We start from the raw sequence: 21,648 nt of genomic DNA, 5'->3' as shown, positions 1-21,648 counted from the left end.
AACAAGCAATACCTGGAATAGTTTAATTAGAATATAGTCTGCAAATAAGTTGCATATTAAATTACACAATAGAAATGGCAAAAAGAAAATACAATGCACGTGTTAAAACACTTTGATTTATATATATTACCTTTAAGAGGGCTACTATATCATTTACAAAAAGTGAATATAAAAAGCAGAGGAACAAATCCCTGTATATAAAACACGGAACCACCAAACAGACAAAACCTACTTCTATAAAAGGGTTTATACAAAAAAATAGTCATATTTTGAAGACATCTATACACTGTCATCTAATGTAGCAGCTCAAGCTTTAATTAGAAATTGCGCAATTTATTGTAAACCCGTAGAAATGCAAATCTCGTGGGAAACCCACACTAATCCCAGGATTTAAGGTTGAACGAACGAGGAAAAGATTACTCCTTGTCTCCTGGTTTGGATCAGGAGAATTACTTTTACTGTGAAAACCCTTGTCCTGTTTGGACGCACACAGGCTCCGACTCTGCTCCGCTGTCGGCCTGAGCGTAAATGGCCGTCACGGTGAAACAGTAGTTGGAGTCGGGGCTCAGATCGGTGAGGATGATGCTTTCCCCGTACACCGTCAGCTCCTGGCGCTCACCGGTGCTGCCTTGCTTCTTGACCAACAGGCTGTAATGGGAAGCGGCCTCCGCTTGAGACCACTCGATGAAGATAACCGTCGACATTGCTTGTGTGACGTCCAGCACCGGAGCCGAGAGGCCACCTGATGGAAAGACACGCCATGAGTTATTGATGACTGGAGTCTTTTTTTTTAACTGTTACATGAAGAATTTAGATTTTATGAAGGCTGAGTATATTTATACATGAACCATTTTTATAGCTTAAAGGCTGCATTTCCCCCTTTAAATACAATAATGTACAAAAACTAGACTAAAATAATCACATATTTGTTCGTTTATGTTTATACTCACTCTTCACCGTCATTTGTTCGCTCAGATCTCTCCTCCTGCGTCCTTGTGTCGTCACTAAAGAGGAACAACTTCAATCAGTACCACATAACGGGTCTGTCAAACCTTACACAGCGTCTCCACGCACACTCGTATCATTTCCTACCAACTGTGACGCTTGTTGCTTCACTTTCTCCAGCGGCGTTACTGGCTGTGATCACCAGGTTTGTGGAAGCGATGTTGGACAGAGAGCAGGACAGCCCCGTGGTGTTGCACAGCTGGGCTCTCGGCGTTACACCGTTGTCGTACACGGTGTACTCGGTGGCGTACGCCGAGGCGTCCCACGAAATCGTTGCAAAGGAGCTGTTGCCGCTGTACGTCACTCCTGATGGCTGACATGGACCTGGAACGGGAGAAACGGGATTTAAAACACAATAAAATTACCTTTTATCGCACATTAAAACACCACTGTGTCCATATGACGCATGACAAGTGTCGTACTAATATTGTTAGTCACGCCTACAAGGAGTGAAAATGATACTTAAACTAAAACCCTGTGCCTGAACAGCGGCTCATCCTGCGCATGCCTCCTACCTGTGGTTCCATTGAGAGGCGCGGAGCTGTCACCCGTTCCCGCCGCGTTCCTGCTCTGCACTGTGGCGGCGTAGGATGAGCCGCAGGGGAGAGGAACCTCAAAGTACGTGACGCTCGTCCAGTAGGAGGAGATCTTGAACATTGTCTCGCTGTCTCCCAGTAGACTTCCCGTCAAGGTCAGCAGGTACTCTGTGTCCGCACAGGCGATCTGTGTCCAGCTGAAGTGCAACACCTGGACTTCCATCGCCATCGGCAGAAGCTGCACCTCGACAGCATCTGGGGGACAGGGAACTGGAAGGAGAGACGAGTTTATACACTGACATATTTACATATTAAAAAGTGTTCGATCACTGCGGCGCTGCTCCTGTACCTGCTCCACCCTGAACAGGGTCACTGAAGGAGCTGTTGCATGCCCCATCCGAGGCCTGGACGGAGAAATTGTAGACGGTTCCACAGTTAAGGCTGTCAATAGAACAGGAGGGTGTTGTGCTGTGACAGTAGAGCATGGTCCCATTTCCATCCTGGGCACAGCCATAGTAGTCTCCAGCATTATCGCTGGGCGCCCATGTCAGCATCGCAGACTGATTGTTGCAGTCAAAAGTAACCGAGAGTCCGCTCGGTTGGCACGGACCTGCACGCAAGGAGACGTGAGATGATATAACTCTTGATAAAAGTTACATTTCCGACATAGCGTTGGGCTCGGACGATCCGCAAATCAAATACCTGTGTACAGTGTTGCATTTTGACTGGCTTTGCTGGAGCAGTTCTCGTGGCTGGCGGTCACGAGCACCGTGTACCGCTGGTCGCAGTGGAGCTCGGACATGCTGCAGTTAGTGGAGGCAGTGGCGTTGCATGTGTGCACGTGTCCGTCTGCAGCCGTGGCGACAACGTGGTAGGTTTCGGCAACCGGAGAGGGAGCCCAGGATATCAAGGCACTGCTGTCCTCGCAGGAGGGTTTCACCATCACATCTCTGGGTGGACAGGGCTCTGTAAGAAAGTGAAGACGTAGGTTTTTGCAACTGGTCAAACCGCAGCAGCGTAGAGGCGTATTTCCTGAACCATTTGCTTCACGTGGTCACAAGTCAGAGAAGTCAACGCTGTTATGAGAGAATGGAGGAGACGTTAATGTACCCATGCTAACTCTGTAGGGTGGACTTCTCATGCTGCTGCACCGGTCTGATGAAGCAGCTACTATGATGGTGTAATGGAGGTCGCACTGAGCTCCGTGGAGGTAGCAGCTGGTGCCGGTGTCATTGCAGGACAGATAGGTGTGATCGCTGGCTTCTGCCGTAGCGGTGTACAGAGTGGTTCCATCGCCGCCCTCCATGAGCCCCCATGTCACGAGGATGGAGGAATTGTGACACCGGGGGAAGGCTGTGATAGCAGAGAGGGAGCAGGGCGCTGGGGGAGGAGACAGATTTTTTTTAAAAAAGGAGTATTTTCAAATGACAAAAAAATTTTTAAAACTACCTAACTAGCACACCTGTCTGCAGCTTGATGGCGGCACTGGGCTGACTCTCACACTTGGCATTTTTAGCAGTGACGCTGAAGTTGTACAGCACCCCACAGGCCAGGTCTTCCACCTCACATGTAGAGTTGGTGGACGTAGTGCAGTTGGCTGCGTGGTCCTCTCCTCCCAAAGCTGACACCAGGTAGCTGTCCGCCCCAGATGCAGCTTCCCATGATATCCACGCAGAATTAGTGACACAGTCCAGCCTGCCTCTGATTCCCTGAGGCTGGCAGGGAGCTAAAGACAACAAAATCTGAAAGTTAAGTTGTGGTCTGGAAGGAGGTATTTGTGCAAAAGATGGACGGTTTTTGGAGATTTCATACCTGTCTGGATGCTGTGGGCGTGACCGTGCTGGCTGCGGCAGCCGCCTCTGACAGAGGTGACCTGAAATGAGTATGTATTTCCACACGTGGCATTGCTGACGGAACATGCAGTGTTTGTGGTGTTACACGAGCCGGCGGTTCCTCCGTTCTCCGCAGTTAACAAGACCAAAAAGTGGTCAGCATCTCTGACGGCGTCCCAGGAAACGGTCACGCTGTCTGACGAACAGCTCACCTGGGCACTCACGTTCTGAGGTGGGCAGGGGCCTGAGAGGCACAGAGACAGTTTGATTACACATTCACAAATCCAAAACTGAAAATATCTGATGTGCAACTACTGGACATTAGCACTACAGAGTGTCTCTCTAACCTGAGCTGAACATCAGCGCCTGACTCTGAATACTAGAGCAACGGTCATCCATGGCAACCACCCGGACAGTGTAGCTGCTGCCACATGTGAGGTTGCCGAGGCTACAGCGGAGGTCAGAGGTCTGGCAGCTGTCGTTGCCGTGGCTACTGTGGGCTGTCACTAAGTACTGACGAGCCCCCCGACTCGCAGGCCAGGACACGACGGCGGTGTTGTTGGCACAGTCCATCGCCACCGAGACGTTAGCGGGAGCACATGGCACTGCAGATAAAGAGAGGTTAGTCATTACACACTGGCAGGAGGGCGACAACTTCACCATGTTGGATTCAAAGTTCAGCAGCAATAACTGACACCCTGAAATGATCACCATAAAATCTCAACTAGTAAAGTTAATAAGTTTCACTAATGCACAGTACGGCGCAATACAACACACCCGTTTTACACCCACCTGACTGCAGACTTGTGGTCTGACTAGAGGTGACGTTACACTGTTGGTTGGAGGCTGTGACCGACACAGAGAAGTTGTGCCCACACATCAAGCCAGGGACGCTGCATGTGTTGCTGTCTGACATGCACATCTTAGAGATGCCCGTGTCGGTCTGCATGGTGGCTGTGTAGTAGTCTGACCCGTTACCAGGCTGCCAGGTTACCATGACGATGCTAGAGAGACAGTCCTGCCTGGTGGAGACTCCCATGGGTGGGCACGGCCCTGGAGTAAAGACACACAGATCTCTTTTTAGCTCACCGCTCAGTCATTTATTTTGGCCTCTAACAGTCACGTTTAAACTGCACGTACGCGTCCGCACGGAGGTGGCTGCGCTGGAGTTGCCAGGGCAGTGCTGGTTGAGAGGTGTGACCGTGAGGCTGTAGTTCTGTCCGCAGGTTAACGAGGGGAAGTCTGCCGTGGTGATGTTAGTGCTGAGGTCAACTGATTTGCCCCCTGCCTCTGCTGACACCGTGTACATGTTTGACCCACTGCTGGCCTCCCACCTCAGAGAAACGACGTCCATGCCACAGTCGACGGAGACGGACAGATTCTGGGGCACACAAGGCTCTGGAAAGAAACAAAGGTGATGCATAAGTTAAAACAAAGGCCTTTGAATACATCACAAGATTTTTTATTTGATAAGACGTCATTTTATATGTCTGTAGCTTTTACAATTACAATTCCAATTTCCATAACGTACCCATGTGGATGACTGAGCTGTTGCTGGGCAGGCTGCTACAGTTCCCAGACTTCGCCCTCACTACGACGGTGTACTCCTCCCCACAGTGCAGGTCGCTCCAGGTGCAGGAGGTGTTGTCGGTGACACAACTGTGACTGTGTCCATCGAGGCCTGTTGCCACGGCGATGTACGTTTCCGCCCCATCACTTGGCGCCCAGCTCATAGAGCCTGTGTCAAACTCACACTCCACGTACGTCGCCACATCCCTGGGCGTACACGGGGCTGTGGAAAGACGATGGATGCAGAGCATGGTCAAAATACGCACATAAAAATCAAAAATGACAAAGTGCATGTGACGTCATGTTCAGTGATCTTACTGGTTTTGAAGAAGGCGGGGCTGCTGGGGACGCTGTCACATTCGCTGCTCCGTCCTTGCACTGTGACATTATAGTGCTGTCCGCACGGTAAACTGGCAGACAGGAGGCCCTGGGTCGTGTTGTGGGTCAGCGTGTATCCGAGGCTCCCTTTGGCTGTAACTAAGTAATTATCTACGCCACTCGCTTGGTGCCAGGAGATCTGGACGTGCTCGCTCTGACAGAGCGCCTGAACAGAGGCAATCACAGGCTGGCAGGGCTCTGAGAGGAGGGAGAAGAGGAGGGAGAATTAGAGAAACCAGTTAGGATGATTACCAATCTACCAGCTGGTAGCTGTGGCAGGCTACCAGAGCACACAATTAATTTGCTACTGCTTCATGATAAAATTATAGTTTAGCTTGACAACTATGAGGATTTTTTTTTCTACATCATAGTCAATGTATGTATTTAAACTGTACTTAGCAAAAGTAGTGGTTGTAATTAGACAGAATGGACCTTATCAACGTATATTATATTTTACAGATGCCTTCATCCGCAAGTGACATTTAAACATTCCAGCTGGAGGAAGTTACATTCAAGTCTACTTTACATACTGCCAGAAAAATTAATTTATACTGGTGTCACGTTTTATAAGTTGCCCAATGTGCACATCGGAACATGTGACAAAGTTAAACTAAATAAGAATCTCAGAACTCAAATAAAGTACAATGCCAAACAGGTGTATTTAATTACTTTAAGTATATATGCAAAAAAACATTGTTAGGTTCTGAAGTACCTGTTTGGATGAACACAGTGCTACTGGCCTGGCTAAAGCAGCCTTGAATGTGCGCTTTGACAGTAAAGTTATACATTTCTCCACAGTCCAGACCAGGGAACTGACAGGTAGATCCTGTAGTGTTACACTTCATCACTTCGTCTCCTGACGCCTTTGTGGCGCTTGCCATGTACAGTTCAACATCAGATCTCTCATCCCAGGAAAGGACCGCAGTACGGGAGCCACATCGCAAGGTGACAGCTGCACCCTGAGGAGTGCAAGGACCTAAACGAGGCGTTGAGAGACTGGGCGTTAAGTTGTGAACACATATGATACTTTCAATAGCCATATGTGGCTATTGAAGTTGTTAAGTTGTGAACACATATGATACTTTCAATAGCCATATGTGGAGATTCACTGTAAAAAAAAAAAAACTCACGTGTGGTGAGGTTAGTGTGTGTTGGGGCTGTGAGGCTGCATTGCTCGTTGGTGGCGGTGAGGCTGAGATTGTAGGTCTCCCCGCAACTTAACCCTGTCACGTTACAGCTGTTGCGCTGAGTTGTGCACAGAGTTTGAAGGCTTCCCCCGATAACAGCCATCAGAGAAATGTTTGATGTGCCATAAGTGGAATCCCAGGACACCACAGCTGCACCATCTGTGTAACAATTGACTTCTACCTCTATCGCTCTGGGCAGGCATGGAGCTGAAGAAACGGCATGACAAAAACAAGAGTGAGAAGAAAACCACACAGAAAGACAGGTGTGGATGTTGTGATTTTCCACCACCTCTTCACTTGTGTTTATGAAGTGACAATAAAGACTTTTGACTCGATATGATCAGTATTTCTTTACCTGACGTAAGAGACACCACTGCACTATTAGAGCTGTTGTACTGCTGCCCTACTGCCTTGACCCAGACGCTGTACACTATGCCGCACATCAGCCCAGAGACGGCACACTGGGTGTCTGTGTCTGAGCCAACACAGGAAGTGCGGTGTCCGTTTTGGTTGTCGAAGTAGGCAACGTAACCCACAGCGAGGTCACTCAGCTGCCAGGACACTGTCGCGGTGAGTTGCTCACACAGTATGCTGGCTTGAACGTTAGCTGGTGGGCAGGGCTCTAAGTGGAGAAAAAACATTTAAACACATGAACGATGAGCCTGCACATAAGGAAGTCATCATTACACCGTTACTGGCGATAAACAAACCCGTCATGACGCGGTAGGGTGCAGAGACCACAGTGTTGTTACAGGCCTGGTTTCGGGCCGTCACGGTGACGTTGTAGATCTGGCTGCACTGCAGACTGGTCAGGGAACAGTGAGTGTTGTTGGTGTCACATGTGGCGGTCGGGCCTTGGTCCGTCACAGCTTGAACGGAGTACAAACTGGCACCTCTTGCTGCTCCCCACATCACTTTGGCATTGCTCACATTGTAGTGGACCGAGAGGTTCATAGGAACGCAGGGCCCTGGAGGGACGAGGAGTTAAATTGTAACATGTGTCCACATATACAAAGACTGACATGGTGCAGACAGGCAAACACCCTGTATCCTACCTGTTGTGAGGTATCCTGACATTTGAGCAGAGCTTTTACAGGTCTCTCCTTGAGCTATTACGGTCACACTGTATTTCTCTCCACACTGCAGGGAGCTCGGCTGACAGTGTGTGTGGTTGGTGGTGCAGCTGGCATTGTGACCAGAAGAAGCAGTAAGCATGGTAACATAGGACACAGCTCCGACACTGGGCGACCAGGATATGGTGGTAGAGAAGGCCTCACAGTCCATGACGGCTAAGATGCTGCTTGGCTGGCAAGGGCCTGAGGAGTTAAAGAGAATAGGACCTTTAGCTGAATACTAAAGTGGCAATAGTGTTGCTTGATGATATATAAGTGGATCTTGAAGAATGAGGATCTGTGTGCAAAAGATAAAGGGTCTACTGTATGTCTGCAGTGACGATACACAGAGAATTTCTTTACCTGACACAAGAGAGACCATTGTGCTGTCGGAGCTGTTGTACTGCTGCCCCAGGGCCTTGACCCAGACACTGTACACTGCGCCACACATCAGCCCTGAGATGACACAACTCGTGTCTGTGTATGTGCCAACGCAGGAAGCATTGTGTCCATCTTGGTTGGCAAAGTAGGCAACGTAGCCCACAGCGAGGTCACTCAGCTGCCATGACACAGTCGCATTAAGCTGCTCACAGTCCACAATAGCCTGAACGTTTGTGGGTGGGCATGGCTCTGTTAAAGGAGAAAATGCACACATGTAAGTATAAAAAGGCATTACTGTAACGGTACGCATGCCTCTTCTTGACGCGGTGACTGACCTGTCATGACGCGGTAGGTTTCGGACATCATACTGTCACAGACCTGGTTTCGTGCTGTTACAGTGACGTTGTAGATCTGACTACACTGCAGACCAGTCAAGACGCAGGAAGTGTTACTGCCCCTACAAGTGAACATGGAGCCCTGGTCTGTCAGAGCCTTGGCAAAGTAAGAGGTGGCACCGCCAGCTGGGCTCCACACCACCAGGGCAGAGCTTATCATGTAGCTGACGGAGACATTCGTAGGAACACAGGGCTCTGGATTGAGACAACGCTAATTAGTTTTGTTTGTAAAGTAACTCATTCAGGTTTGAGTCAGGTGTCCAAAGATCTGAGCTGTACTCACCTGTAGTGAGTGTGGCAGGGGCACTGGCAGGACCAGGACAGCCCGTATGCATTCCCTCCACGACAACAGTGTATTCCTGCCCACACACCAGGTTGTCAAGGGTACAGGACGTGTCCATTGCACTGCATGACGAGTTGTCTCCGTCGGTGGAGGTTGCCTGGACGCTGTATCCTGTGGCTTCAGCGCTACTACTCCAGCTGACCAGAGCGTTGTGTGTGGAACAGTTCAGGTCAGCTGACACACTGGTTGGAGAACATGGGGCTGGAAAAGAGAGGGTTTAGGAACATTTGCTTTCTTGAAAAGAGTTAAATAAAATGACGGACACTCGTGCTTTCCAGTGATTATGCTAAGCTAACATGCTGCAGTGCCAGTCACTTAAAATCTCTTACCAGTGAGCTTCTCCACAGGGGTGCTGATCTCACTCATGCATACATTAGTGTGTCCCATCACACTGAAAGTGTAGCGCTGACCACAGCTCAGGTCCAGGAAGGAGCAGCTGCTCTCAGTGGAGACACAGGTGGAGTTAACACCGGAGGCAGAAGTGGCCATGACGGTGTAGTTCTGTGTTGCGCCACCCTGGTTCCACTTCACTGTCATGACGTTGGAGCTGCAGTTCTGGTCAACGGAGGTGTTCTCAGGTTTGCAAGGAGCTAAAAGTGGTTAAAATATGTGTATTTATTAGTGCTTAAGCGTACATCATTTCACATGTAATAGAAACATGAAGCGTGAACCCACCAGACTGAACCTTGTAGTCGGAGCCAGCAATGATCTGGCAGTGAATGGAGGAGGAGGTGACAGCCACCTCGTAGATCTTGCCACAGTGCAGCCCATGAATGCAGCAGTGGTTGGATGTTGAGTTGCAGGATGCCCTGTGTCCGTCTGTGCTGATGGCCCAGGCGGTGTAGTCATCTGAGCCTTGGGTCTGAGTCCAACTCACATTCAACACGTTGGTGTTACACTCTAACTCGGCTAATACGTCGTCAGGGAGACAGGGAGCTGGGGGGAAAAGTTTGATGAGAGCATGGTTTATTTTAAAACTTGCACCCTGATATGTTTTCATGTTCCTCTGCCTAAAGAAACACACTATCCAGCTCGTAAACATATGCACCCCAAGAAAAACGCTGGGTCATATTAAGGTCTTGCAAAGGCTGACTTAGACATAACTATTTAAGATATTATGTTTGGGAAGCTATTAGAGTTTCTATTAGCCTGTCAATCAAAAAATACTGAAAAGCTGCAACCATAGACAGGTTGTTTAATCTGTTTGATCTACAAAATCATGTTTGATTTCCCACAGTGTCTTATTTCCATTGTGAAGACACGACGTGTGGAATAAACAAAATATATCTGCCTCTTTGTTTTTTGTCTTGTGTTCTCCAGTCACATGTGGTAGTGAATTCTAAACATGTGTCCAGATCCTAACAATTAAAACTGCTTGCACTGTTTTAAAGTTAGAACAAATGCAGTAGCTGTGTGATAAATATCGTACAGAAAATGAACCTTCAGTTTGATTCTTGGATTTTTATGATTGACAACCACAGACAGACTTGTGCGTGAGTACAGATCAGTATTATATTGTTCAAGTCTCTGGTATTCTACTGTATATGTATACTTTAACTTAAAATGTTTAAACCACCCCTTATACTTTGGCATCTATAGCAGTGAGTCTCCAGATACGCCTGTATTTGTCTCTTACCAGAGTCAAACTGAATGTCAGTGTGTTTGCTGCTGTTGCAGCTTTCTGTGGAGGCCACCAGTGTAGCGGAGTACGAGCGGCCACAGTCAAGTTTCACGGCACAGGAGGTGTCATTGGAGGAACAAGACGCGACGTGGCCATGTTCTCCTGTCACCTCAACAGTGTAGAAGCCGGCTCCACTGCTTTCAGCCCAGGAGAAATTCCCATTATTCGTCCCACAGTCCACGCGGGCGGTTAAATTTGAGGGCTGACAAGGAGCTGGAGGAAAGCAGGACATTATGTATTGTGAATTAATTTTACATTATAATGACTTATTGTTCTATACCCACTGCAGCAGGTAAACCTCTTGGAGTGGTTGCCGTAGAAACCCATCCTACCTGTGCTTATTTCTATTGGTGGACTGTAGTTGCTGCGGCAGTTTCCATCCTGGGCTGCAATGCGGAAGGCATACCTCTGTCCACATGGCAGGTTGGACAAAGTGTGTGAGGTGTTTGATGTCGTGAGCACTGAGGGAGTGTGTGTGCCGTCTATCCTCTCAGTTTCTAATAGGAAGGTGTCCCCGCTCACCGGACTCCATGAGAGGGTCAGCATGTTTGAGTCACAGGTGACATGCCCCGTGAAGTTAGCGGAGGGACACAGAGCTAGAATGGTACAAAGGAAGTAAGCGAGTTGAAAGGTGTTCTTTTTATTGAATCTCCTGAAGCTCCAAAGACTGACGGTTTCCTCTCACCTGTTCTCAGCTCCACTGCCGAGCTTGGCTCGCTCTGACAGCCCCTGTCCACAGTTACAACAGCTACAGAATAAGTTTCCCCACAGTGGAGGTCAGTGAAATTGCATGTGTTGGAATAGTTGGAGCTGCAGGTATGAGTGTGCCCATCTGGTGCAGTTGCCGTCGCTATGTACATATCAGCCCCGGTTACATGAGACCAAGAGACGGTGCTGTCCTCACAAGCCTGGGACACACTGGTGTTACTGGGAGCGCAAAGGCCTGCAGAGAAGGAGAGAAAAAGGCCTTGAGTCCTGAGCTCAAATGTAGGTGAAATATAACTTCAACAGAACTTTCTGCACCTGCTCTAAAGCTGTAAGCTGCACTTGGGTTTCCTGTGCACATCTCAGAATACGGTGCAACTGTGACGCTGTAGGTTTCACCACAGTGGATGTTGGGGACTTGACAGCTGGTAGTGTTGGTGTGGCAGTGGTGTGTGTGTCCATCCTGGCCCGTCACTGTCACATTATATCCTAGAGCACTGGGGCTTCCCACCCATGTCACCAGGGCGGAGTGATTGGCGCATATCAGAGCGGCGCTCACGTTCCTCGGGGCACACGGAACTGGGAAGTGAAAAAATGTGACATTTTGGTGCCGTCAGGGGTTAGGGTCAGGTTTAGGTTCAGTCCATCGTTTGGAGGAAAACAGCTGATTATGTTTCTCCCTGATGCACAGATTAGCTTTTTCTTTCTTTTTTTATTATTTACCTGTTTTAAGGGATTTGCTGGCACTTGTGCTGCTGTTGCACTCTGCCCCCTGAGCTTGGACAGTTACACTGAAATCCAGGCCACAAGGAAGATCCTGGAACTCACAGCTGGTATTAGTAGTGTGGCAGCCATCTTGAAACCCTTGTCCTGCTACCTGAGCATGGAAGCCGAGGCTCCCCACAGGTTCAGTCCACCTAAGCACCGCTGTGTTGGTGCTACAGGTATATCGCTTAGATATGATATCTGGAGAACAGGGAACTGAAAAGAAAATAGAAGACAGATTATGTGAGTTTAGCAGATATAGGAAGCAAGTGCCATGTACTGTACTGTACAAACACAAATCACCTGTGGTAATGTTGGCAATGGTTCCAGGTGCACTGTCACAGTGGTCCCCTCGAGCAGTGACTCTGGCCATGTAGGTCTCACTACACAGGAGATCTGTCAGGGTGCACGAAGCAGTGGCCGAGTTGCACGAAGCGCTGTGGCCATTTGCAGCTGTTGCATTGACTATGTAACCGGTGGCATCAACCATTGGCATCCATGACAGAAGAGAGGAGTTGGTGCCACAGATCAGAGAGCTACTCAGGATAGAGGGAGAGCAAGGAGCTGAGAGGGAGCAACAGAAAGGGACAGGGGTGAGAAGCTGTTTCTAAAACCACACAGAAATAATCTGTTTTCTCTCTCTCTATTTCTCTTCTCTTTTTCTGACTTCTACCTGTCATTATGACTGCTCTGCTTGCTCCAGTGCTGTTACAGTTGGCATCCTCAGCCATCACAGTCACGTTGTAAATTTTTCCACACTGCAATTGATTCAGCTGGCAGGATGTAGTACTAGTCCTACAGGTTGCATAACGTTGAGAGCTGGCCTCTTGTGCGTGGACAGTGTAAGCCACAGCCCCGGCAGCTGCAGCCCAGGACACTGTGGCCGCGTCTGAGCCACACTGGAGGACGCTGGTCACATTGACCGGGTCACATGGTCCTGGAGGAACAGTCACATGACATGTTAAAAGTGCAGAAAATAATGTAGAAAATGTGTAAAATGTGAAAAAATACGTAAACACTACCTGTCATCAAAGGTCTTTGACTGGGAGCGCTGGAGCAGAGGCTGTCCTGGGACGTTACCGTGAGCTTGTACTGGCTGGCACACTGCAGTCCAGCAAAAGAGCAGGTGAGATTGGATGAGGTGCAGGTTTCAGAGAAGCCACCGGGGCCCGTCAGTGTCGCTGTGTAGTAGGTAGCACCAACAGAGGCGTTCCAGGAGGCCCGAAGAAAGTTTGTACCACAGTCTGTGACTGCTGTTAAGCTCTGAGGGGAGCACGGTGCTGGAAGGAAGACATCAAAGCACATAAAATTAGTTCAAGACACAGATATAATATTGTGTGTGGACATTGCTACACTGTAACATTCAACATACTTATTACCTGTCCGAAGTGTCTGTGTGGGGCTGTATGAGCCACTGCAGCTGCCTGAGGATGCTTTGACAGAGACATTATAAGTCTGGCCACACTGAAGGCCACTAAGTACACAGCTGGCACTGTTAGTGCTGCAGGTGACAGCACTAGCGTTTCCACCCAGCGGCATGGCGGTGGCACTGTAGTTGAGGGGCACAGCGGATGCAGTCCAGCTCACTGTTACATCATTGGTGACGCATGACAAGTCTGTACTGACGTTCCCTGGAGCACATGGCACTGACAGAGACACAACATAGCAGGAATTAGTCAGAAAGGTGTTTCTCATCCAACACTCATACAGTTAGATGAGAACAACCTGCTGTCATGACTGAACGTGTAACTGCAGCTCAGGGCGGTAACAGCTCAGTTTGGGTCTTTTTTTCAATTTCTCTAAAAAGTTAATTCAAGTATGAAAGAGTGGATCAAGGATATGCATTTTCTGTGAGTTTTTGATGTGGGTTTTCTTGACAATCTTGGAGAGTTGGTTCTCCCTATTTCTATTTCATAACATCTAACTGTCATCCAGCTTCATATACATACATGTGGCAGGTGTTTCATATTTCAGGAAGTATTGGGATATGGTATTGGTATATTTCAAATACTTTTTTAAGGTCAAGTTGAACTTGCTGGATGAAACATAATAGACTATTTCATATAAATCCGTAGGTGTGTGGCATGTCTGACTTCTCTCTCAGTACCTTGGTCTTGCCTGAAGGGGGCACTATAGTTGCTGACACAGGAGCCGTCTGTGGCCTTCACCAGAATGTCATAGGTTTGGCCGCAGACCAGGTTGCTCAGCGTGCAGTTGGGACTAGAGCTGTTGCAGGTGAGGCTCTGTCCATTGGTGTTGGCTACCACAGTATAGCCCACTGCGTTTGTACTCGGGGCCCACCACACCTGGGCAGCAGTGGCGCTGCACATCAGCCGGCTGGACACATTAGAGGGAGGGCATGGCTCTGGAGAGGAAATCAAATAGAGCATCAGTCGCAACTAAAAAGGCCAGAAATCTCTGTGTCTCTGACCTATGTGTGGGGGTAATCAGCTTTACCTGTGTCCAGGGAGACGGTGCTGCTCAGTTGACCTGTACAGCTGTCATCAGCTCCTGAAACACCAATGGTGTAAACCTCTCCACAGTGTAGTCCTGGAAGGCTGCAGGAAGATCCACTGGTGGTGCACTCAGACCTATGGCCTCCACTGCTCACAGCGACAGCAGTGTAATACTTGGCACTGTCACTGGGGACCCATGACACAGGAACAGGATCAGGAGCACACGTGTGCGCGGCTGAGACACTGGTGGGAGGACAAGGCACTGAGGGGACAAAAAGACGAAGCAGAGGTTTCAGGGTGTATTCAGCAAAGTTCTTCCATCTCATCAGGAGCTATCTGAAGTTCTTACACGTTTGCACCGTGACATCTGGACTCGGCAGACTGAAGCACGACCCGGTGACAGAGAAGACAGTCACCGTGTAAGAGCTTCCACATATCAACCCTTTCATGATGCACTGGGTCTCTGTGGAGTTACAGTATTGGTCCTGGCCCATTCCTCTGGAGAAGACAGTGGTGTAGTTCTCTGAAGGAATGGAGATGTTCCAGCTGACTGTCACCTCGCCGGTGATGCAGGTCACACTGGCCCTCACATCCTCGGGACCACATGGCACTGAAACACAAAGATACAAGACGTCCTATTTCACTGAGGTAAACAGTTCTCTCTATCAGTCAAGAGAAAAATCCTCTATTTTTATTTGCTTGGTTTAATGCCTGATTCTGGATATTCTAGATGGATTCTGCCTTTGTTTCGGGTTTCAAACACCTAATTAATTTACAGCAGTGATACCTGAGTCCATGCTTATTGAGGTCGAGGTGGACGGACAGTTTCCATCATGGTAGGTGACGGTGACGTTGTATTTCTTTCCACAAGGCAGAGAGGGGATTTTACAGTTGTTCACTGTGCTGCTGGTGCAGTCGAGCTCAGCCCCGGTCCGATCCACTATCGTGGCTGTGTAGAGGCCTGTGGGCCGATGGTTCTGCCACACGATCAGAGCATGATTGGCGTCACAGTCTCTGAAGGCCTCAATGTTGGTTGGAGGACAAGGTGCTGGAAAAGATCCAAAGGACTCAAATGACATTGACTTAAATTTTTAAAAAACCCTAAGTTTTTTCACTATTTTCCTGTGTCACCAACTTTATGACTTACCCGTCATAAAGGTGACCTCCTGACTGACGGTGCTGTTGCACTTGAGATTAGTGCCAATAACACTAGCAGTATAATTCTGTCCACAGTTTAGGCCTTCGATCAGACAGTTGGTGCCCATTGAATTGCAGCTGTGAACATTTCCGTTTGTATCTTGAGCAACAGCAATGTAGAATATTGCACCGATGCTCGTCGTCCAGTTGACAACAGCAGAATCCAGGCTGCACTCCACTGATGCTGAGACGTTGGTGGGGGTGCAAGGAACTGCAAAGACAGGAAAGGTTTGAGGACAAGTCAGAGTAATAATTCCCACTGTCTGAGGAGTGACCAAAACCAGTCAATCATGTCGTACGATGTTCATCAGTACGTACTTGTCTGAGCAACTTCTCCCAACACCTTGTCAGTGGAGCAGTTGTCATTGGAGGCGACGATCCACACACTGAGATGTTCACCACAAGGCACGCCGGTCACTGCACAGCTGTTGGAGGAGGAGGTGCAATTGTAGGTTTGTTGCGTGTTCCCCTGAGCTTCTACAGTATAAGAGAGAGCTCCGGCCGCAGAGTCCCAGGTTGTGATCAGCATGTCAGAGTGACACTCAGCCGCTGTCCTCACGCTTGTTGGTAGACAAGGAGCTGGATGAAGACAATTCAGAATTATTACACCAAGAAGGATATGCTTGTTTTTTTTTTAATTTCATCTCGTACATTAAAAATGAAATAAAAACTGACTTTCTTGACACTGTTCATTTGTCAGCCATGCAAGTAAGTGATCATTGAATTAGAAACAAATCCTACTCACATGTCCGGACAAACTCGGACTGGCTGACTTCGCTGTTGCACTCGGAGCTGACGGCGTACACGTTGTACTTGTAGTACTGTCCACAGCCCGTGTTAGTGAAGATGCACCTGTTGTCTACTGTCCTACACTCAGTCTCTTCGCCGGTGTTGTCTATGGCCGTGGCCACGTAGTAGAAGGTGTTGTTGGTGGGCTCCCAGCTAAAGACGATTACATTGCTGGAGCATTCGTGGCTGGTCTCAGTATTAGCTGGTGCACAGGGGACTGGGGGAACGAGATGGAGAATGAGACATCAAAGAGCTATTAACACAGAGAAAGTAAGGGACAAGAGTGGAGAGCATTATTGTTTGAAAGTTCTCAATTGGATCAAGAGCTCTTTCTGGTAATTATGTCTGTTTACAGTCAGCAGTGTGTATGCTAGTCGGCCCAATCAATTCCCCAGTGAGTGTGTTTCCTTCATGTTTAATTTTCCAAACTGATACTATAGTTGACCTTTAAGATAACTCCCTGGCTTCAATAGACTGTAAAGAACTCTGGATTGGCTGGTGTTGGATGGCAGCTCTTGTTGGCTAATGTGAGGGTGTGCTTTGCCACTCAGAGAAAGAAAGGAGTATAGGATACCATGGGAAGAACCTAAGCGGCCCCCCACAGGGAAGACCTGTGGGTAAGGTTTGTGGTGATGTTGAGAAGTGTCTATGTGAGAGTGAGAGGTAAAATGAGAAGGAGTGTGAATGCCTGTAAAGACAGGTGATGAGCCCCAAACAATACAAGCATTTAAAAGGGAATGACGGAGCATCAGTCATCATGTGTGCAGGTGTTGCCCTCACCCGTCTCAAACAAGGAGGTAGCGTTGGAGGTGCTCTCGCAGTCATCAGAGATGGCCGTGACATGGACGCGATACTTCTCACCACATTTGAGCATGGTGATCTGGCAGCTGGTGGAAGCAGACGTACAGTTGAGGGAAGCTCCGGTGCCATCCACAGCTGTGGCCCTGTACAAATTTGCCCCAAACACCAAATCCCAAGTTACAGTCACCATGCCACCGGAGCAGCTATACTGCGCAGAGACTGTTGTCACCGGGTTGATAGCTGGAGAAAAAAGACAGAAACATGTAATGGGCAGATCATACAGATGTTCAGGACATTCTTTTAGCTTAAGCATAAGACATTGTTTACATATCAATATCTGTCTTGTGAGCGTAAATCATGGGTTTAATTTTGACGAGTAACAAATGTAGAAGCCTCTCTCTATTTTTTTATTGTATGCATATATTTTGTATATGTGTAGATGTGCATACTGTCTCTTTTTTGAATTGTATTTTTATGATCAGTGCATCACTCGCATACCATTCCTGCATGAGACATTTAGGAAGTCTCTTGGAGTTTTATAACAGTTAGTCCATGGAAAGTTGAGGGACTTTTACTTCTCAGTCACATGATTGACTTCAAACATCCCGGTAATGAACTGCACAAACCGACTTGTGGCAAACAAAAAGAACAAGACCTCTTGCGCATCACAGTGCTTTCCATATTTGATCCCTTTCATCAATTTTTTTCCAAGTAAAATACTCACTGGAGGTAGTGTGTGTGACATTTGCGGCTTCTCCAGGCTCCAAGAAAACGTTGACTGACGATACTCCCACTACGTAGGTGGAACAAGGTTCCAGATTACTTATATCCATGGATGTGCTTGAGGTGTTCCTGATGACCGGCGTGTTGCTGGGGTTGTCATTGTCACTCACAGTCACTTGGTAAAGCAGGACTTTATCCACAGAGTTCCACGTCACTCTGGCTGTGCTCTTCCCAGTGGCTACCAGAGCCACTCCAGTTGGCGGCTGCACCACTTCCAACAGAAAATAAATAAAGACGTTAATCTAACGAGTCCACAAATCACATTGCAGGGTTTAATATTATAAGTTGCTGTCTGTGCAAATTCAACAAAACTAGCAACCCACGGTCACTCACACGTCATTATTGTCCTTGTGTTACTTTTGGCACCATTGCCGGCACTGTTGGATGCGTAAATGTAGCAGTTGTAAGTTGTTGAGGGAGTCAAGCCGTCCACTTGGCCATGCAGGGTTGTGAAGGTGTGGTTGTATCTCTTCAGAGGAGAACTAAACAGCTCCTCCACAAACAGGATGTAGCTTTCTGCCCCTATCACGCTGGACCACTCAAACTTTATAGATGAACTCGAAATAGCTTTCGAAAACGTGATCTGGGATGTGGCAGGCACTGTGGGGAAGCGAGGGAAGGCATTCAGTGACATTCAGCAGACGAATTCCTATGGTTTATTCATCTGGTTGTTAAAAAGCAACTTTGTCTTTACCTGTTATGGTTACTTGAGTGTCTGTGCACACCACAGCAAAATAATTAAAGACCTTCAGTGTGACTTGATAGACATGGCCGGGCCTTAAGCCCTGGATCAGTCTCTGCGTACTCTCCGATCCCTGCATCACCACCACTGGAGCGATACTGGTGGAGTTCACAACTCTGAAGTCCAGTACATAGTTTGTAGCTCCACTGTAGCCGCTCCATACCACTTTCAGAGTTGAGGCTGAAGGAGATGTCACTGACACAATACTGCACCCTAGAAATGTTGAAGACGATGAAGATCAACGGGAAGTTTACAATACAGAGATTGGTACAGTAAAATCAGTGTAAATGTATTACAAACCCACTGACCCAATAAGGGAATAAAGCTATAACAGACTATAAATCTATCTTTACAATCTCTACAATACAAACATTCACAGCTGTGCAGCATCAACATATCCATTAGTCAAAATCTAAAACACTCACCTGTAGTCACAACATAATTAATCTGAAATTTTGAAAAAAAGAAAAGAAAAATACAATAAATTACTAAATGTTCACCACTTAACTTGAAAACAAGAACATGAACTGAATTTAAAATGCATAATCACCTGTAAAACGGACAATAGGGTGACTGACAAAATAAACGTCCACATTGTATCCGTTGTGAATGGCACGGCTCCTGAAAGTTACACTAAACCTGCGCTCAGCACCTCATCTGAAATCTTTACAGGCTGAGCGCTGTAGATCAACCTCATGAGAGCCAATCAGAAGGTCCCAAATGAGGCCGGTAAATGCCTGTGGGCTCCTTGTCATCATGAGAAGGAAACAAAGTATCAGGCATATTTGGAGGAGCTGGGGGGCAATTTCAACCCCCCAGCTGCATCACACTCAGACACTTCTGAGTTTTCATTTTTCACTGTGGGGGTCTCCAACAATACTGGACCAACTTTAAGGATGAAAGCATAAGCTGGTACATTGTTCTCCAAATCCACGTTTCTGTAATAACACTACATTACAGAAATAGGATTATCCTGCTAGAAAGTAATCTGATCCTCATAGTATGTCATCCTGCGTGACTGGAACGTGAAGTGACCTTAGACATCCTTCCTGGATTGATGTCATTTTTTCTCATAAATGTTCTATCCTGACACATTGTATAAAAGCTACTCTTTCATTCATGTTGTCACGTACTTTCGTGTTTTGGTTAATAGTGGTTTCATGTTGTATATTGTTCAGTTTTTAGGACGCAGATATAGAATATATATGTCACTAACAATGAAAATGACATTTTCTATAACTGAAAAAATCTTAAGGAAACTATCTGACTTATTAATTCAAATGTATATTAACCAATAACAATAATAATTATATATATATATACCATGGTCCGGGTGAATCCTCGATTGTGATTGGCTGCGGGATGTACATTAAGTAAGGGTGAAAACCCGACGAGGTGTCCATCGCTTCCGCGTCATCCATTAATTTCAGATAATGGACACCTCGAAGAGCATTAACCCACTTATATATTAACCATTAAAAAATGTTCTCTTTAAAAACAAAGGCTTTATGGGAAGCTGGAAATAGAGACATCATTAATACACCTTTGCTTTCCTTGTGTAATAAATCTACAATTGAGAGTTTCAGTGACACTTTTGTGGTGAAGGTAATGTATCCACCTAAAAAAAGGGTAAGTAATGCAATTAAGAAAGACGATCCAGGCTCACACAGAACAGTGATGGCTAAGGTGGATACAGACAGACTTTAATACAGATATACAGTCTCCCAATCACGTAGGCTATAAGGAGATGATTGCATGTATTCTAACATTTGTCCTTACAGTCAAACAGAGCGATAAAATAAATTGAAACAACCCTGTATATGGCAGAAAACAAATGAGTTAGCTCAATATTTGTAAGTATTTAACTCAACAGATAAATAAATGAAGATATCATCAGCATAAAATGAAAACAAAGTGTTCCATAACCTGTCAAACGTATAACAAACAGAACTGTAGAGTCACAAATGGAAATTGTCTTTTTTCTTTCATAAAACAGAAGTACAGCTATTTAGCACAGTATCTCTTTTATAAGTTGTGATGTCTTCTACGGGTGGAGCCAAACCCAAATACGGTATTCGGAAAGGCACAAATAACATGTTTTTTGTTTACAAACACTTATTTTGAACAAATACTTTTAAAATTATTCATATATGAGAACAAAAGCAAACATCACATCTACAAGCTGCCTTTCTTCATGTGACCGCAGTGAATATTTGTGTGTCTGCCCGAAAACTTGAGTGACGTTCAGGAGTCAAGGTAAAAAGTCTCGAGTTCGTAACAGAGCAGGGTCTGAGTGGACAAACACGACTTAACTACATCACTGTTTTTGCTTTATTTATTTTATTTTTATTTATTTTTTTACCTTAGCTGGACTGCGGGGCAGCAGTAGAAGTAGCGTTGTACTGGGAGATTATTACGTTACATTAGTCTCTCATTCATCTGTTAACTCTGTAATTCAGACTATTGTCTACTGGTAATGGTAAATAGTCTTGCTTTTATAGCACGTTTCTACCTTTTGGTAAGAGCTTTACAGTCACAGACACATCCACCCATTTACTCACAGGAGCACACACACATTCACAGTGTTCCATGCAGTGGAAGCATCTGGGGGTTGAGTGTCTTGCTCAAGGACACTTCAGCATGTGGCACATCCCGGGGATCGAACCACTAACCTCTCTACCTACTGACTCACAGTCACCCCAGTTGTCTCCCATGAGCACCAAATCATCCTCATAGTCATGTTCTGTCCCTTCAAGTCAGAATAAATCATTTATTAATGCAAATTAATGCAAAACATCAGTCAGTGTTGCATAAACATCCATAATTATTATAATGGATAATTACAGAATACTTATTTTTATACTTACATATCTTAAATTAGAAATAACTAAAAAAAAAAAGATTTTTACACCTTTTTTAAATTTTATTCGAATGCAAATACAAATACTTTTTTCCGTCAACACATACAAATACTGGATGCTTTACATGCCC

General features: G+C 46.7%; 1 protein-coding gene across 1 annotated transcript; it reads right to left on the bottom strand.

Annotated features, from left to right (window-relative positions):
• Nucleotides 1–9: 9 nt before the first annotated feature.
• Nucleotides 10–19,326, bottom strand: LOC125010571 (mucin-4-like). Its single transcript, XM_047589320.1, has 46 exons — nucleotides 19,208–19,326; nucleotides 19,083–19,104; nucleotides 18,610–18,870; nucleotides 18,249–18,515; nucleotides 17,857–18,126; nucleotides 17,112–17,372; nucleotides 16,288–16,548; nucleotides 15,861–16,121; nucleotides 15,493–15,753; nucleotides 15,133–15,393; nucleotides 14,695–14,955; nucleotides 14,347–14,607; nucleotides 13,997–14,254; nucleotides 13,269–13,535; nucleotides 12,912–13,169; nucleotides 12,563–12,826; nucleotides 12,193–12,453; nucleotides 11,848–12,105; nucleotides 11,443–11,703; nucleotides 11,105–11,362; nucleotides 10,752–11,015; nucleotides 10,375–10,632; nucleotides 9,414–9,674; nucleotides 9,068–9,328; nucleotides 8,679–8,939; nucleotides 8,336–8,590; nucleotides 7,983–8,249; nucleotides 7,563–7,823; nucleotides 7,218–7,475; nucleotides 6,863–7,129; nucleotides 6,451–6,714; nucleotides 6,033–6,296; nucleotides 5,261–5,518; nucleotides 4,905–5,165; nucleotides 4,514–4,771; nucleotides 4,166–4,426; nucleotides 3,721–3,978; nucleotides 3,354–3,617; nucleotides 3,004–3,267; nucleotides 2,652–2,921; nucleotides 2,244–2,507; nucleotides 1,891–2,151; nucleotides 1,521–1,811; nucleotides 1,093–1,329; nucleotides 951–1,004; nucleotides 10–742 (listed from the first exon to the last, which is right to left on the bottom strand). The coding sequence occupies exons 1-46, from the start codon at nucleotides 19,250–19,252 to the stop codon at nucleotides 456–458; spliced, it is 11,406 nt and encodes a 3,801-aa protein (XP_047445276.1). The 5' UTR covers nucleotides 19,253–19,326; the 3' UTR covers nucleotides 10–455.
• Between the last annotated feature and the right edge of the window lie 2,322 nt (nucleotides 19,327–21,648).

This window comes from Mugil cephalus, chromosome 7, assembly GCF_022458985.1.
Source record: "Mugil cephalus isolate CIBA_MC_2020 chromosome 7, CIBA_Mcephalus_1.1, whole genome shotgun sequence".
Lineage (NCBI taxonomy): Eukaryota > Metazoa > Chordata > Actinopteri > Mugiliformes > Mugilidae > Mugil > Mugil cephalus.
The sequence above is the reverse complement of the archived record's forward strand: the minus strand, read 5'-3'. Positions and strand labels throughout refer to the sequence as shown.

Bases quoted from the DNA above. Each gene is read 5' to 3' on its own strand.
- LOC125010571 (XM_047589320.1), bottom strand. From the start codon at position 19,252: ATGTGGACGTTTATTTTGTCAGTCACCCTATTGTCCGTTTTACAG. The intron at 3,268-3,353 runs GTATGAAATCTC...TGTTGTCTTTAG, and splicing joins CGCCCACAGCATCCAGACAG to CTCCCTGCCAGCCTCAGGGA. The intron at 1,005-1,092 runs GTAGGAAATGAT...GTTCCTCTTTAG, and splicing joins AGCAACAAGCGTCACAGTTG to TGACGACACAAGGACGCAGG.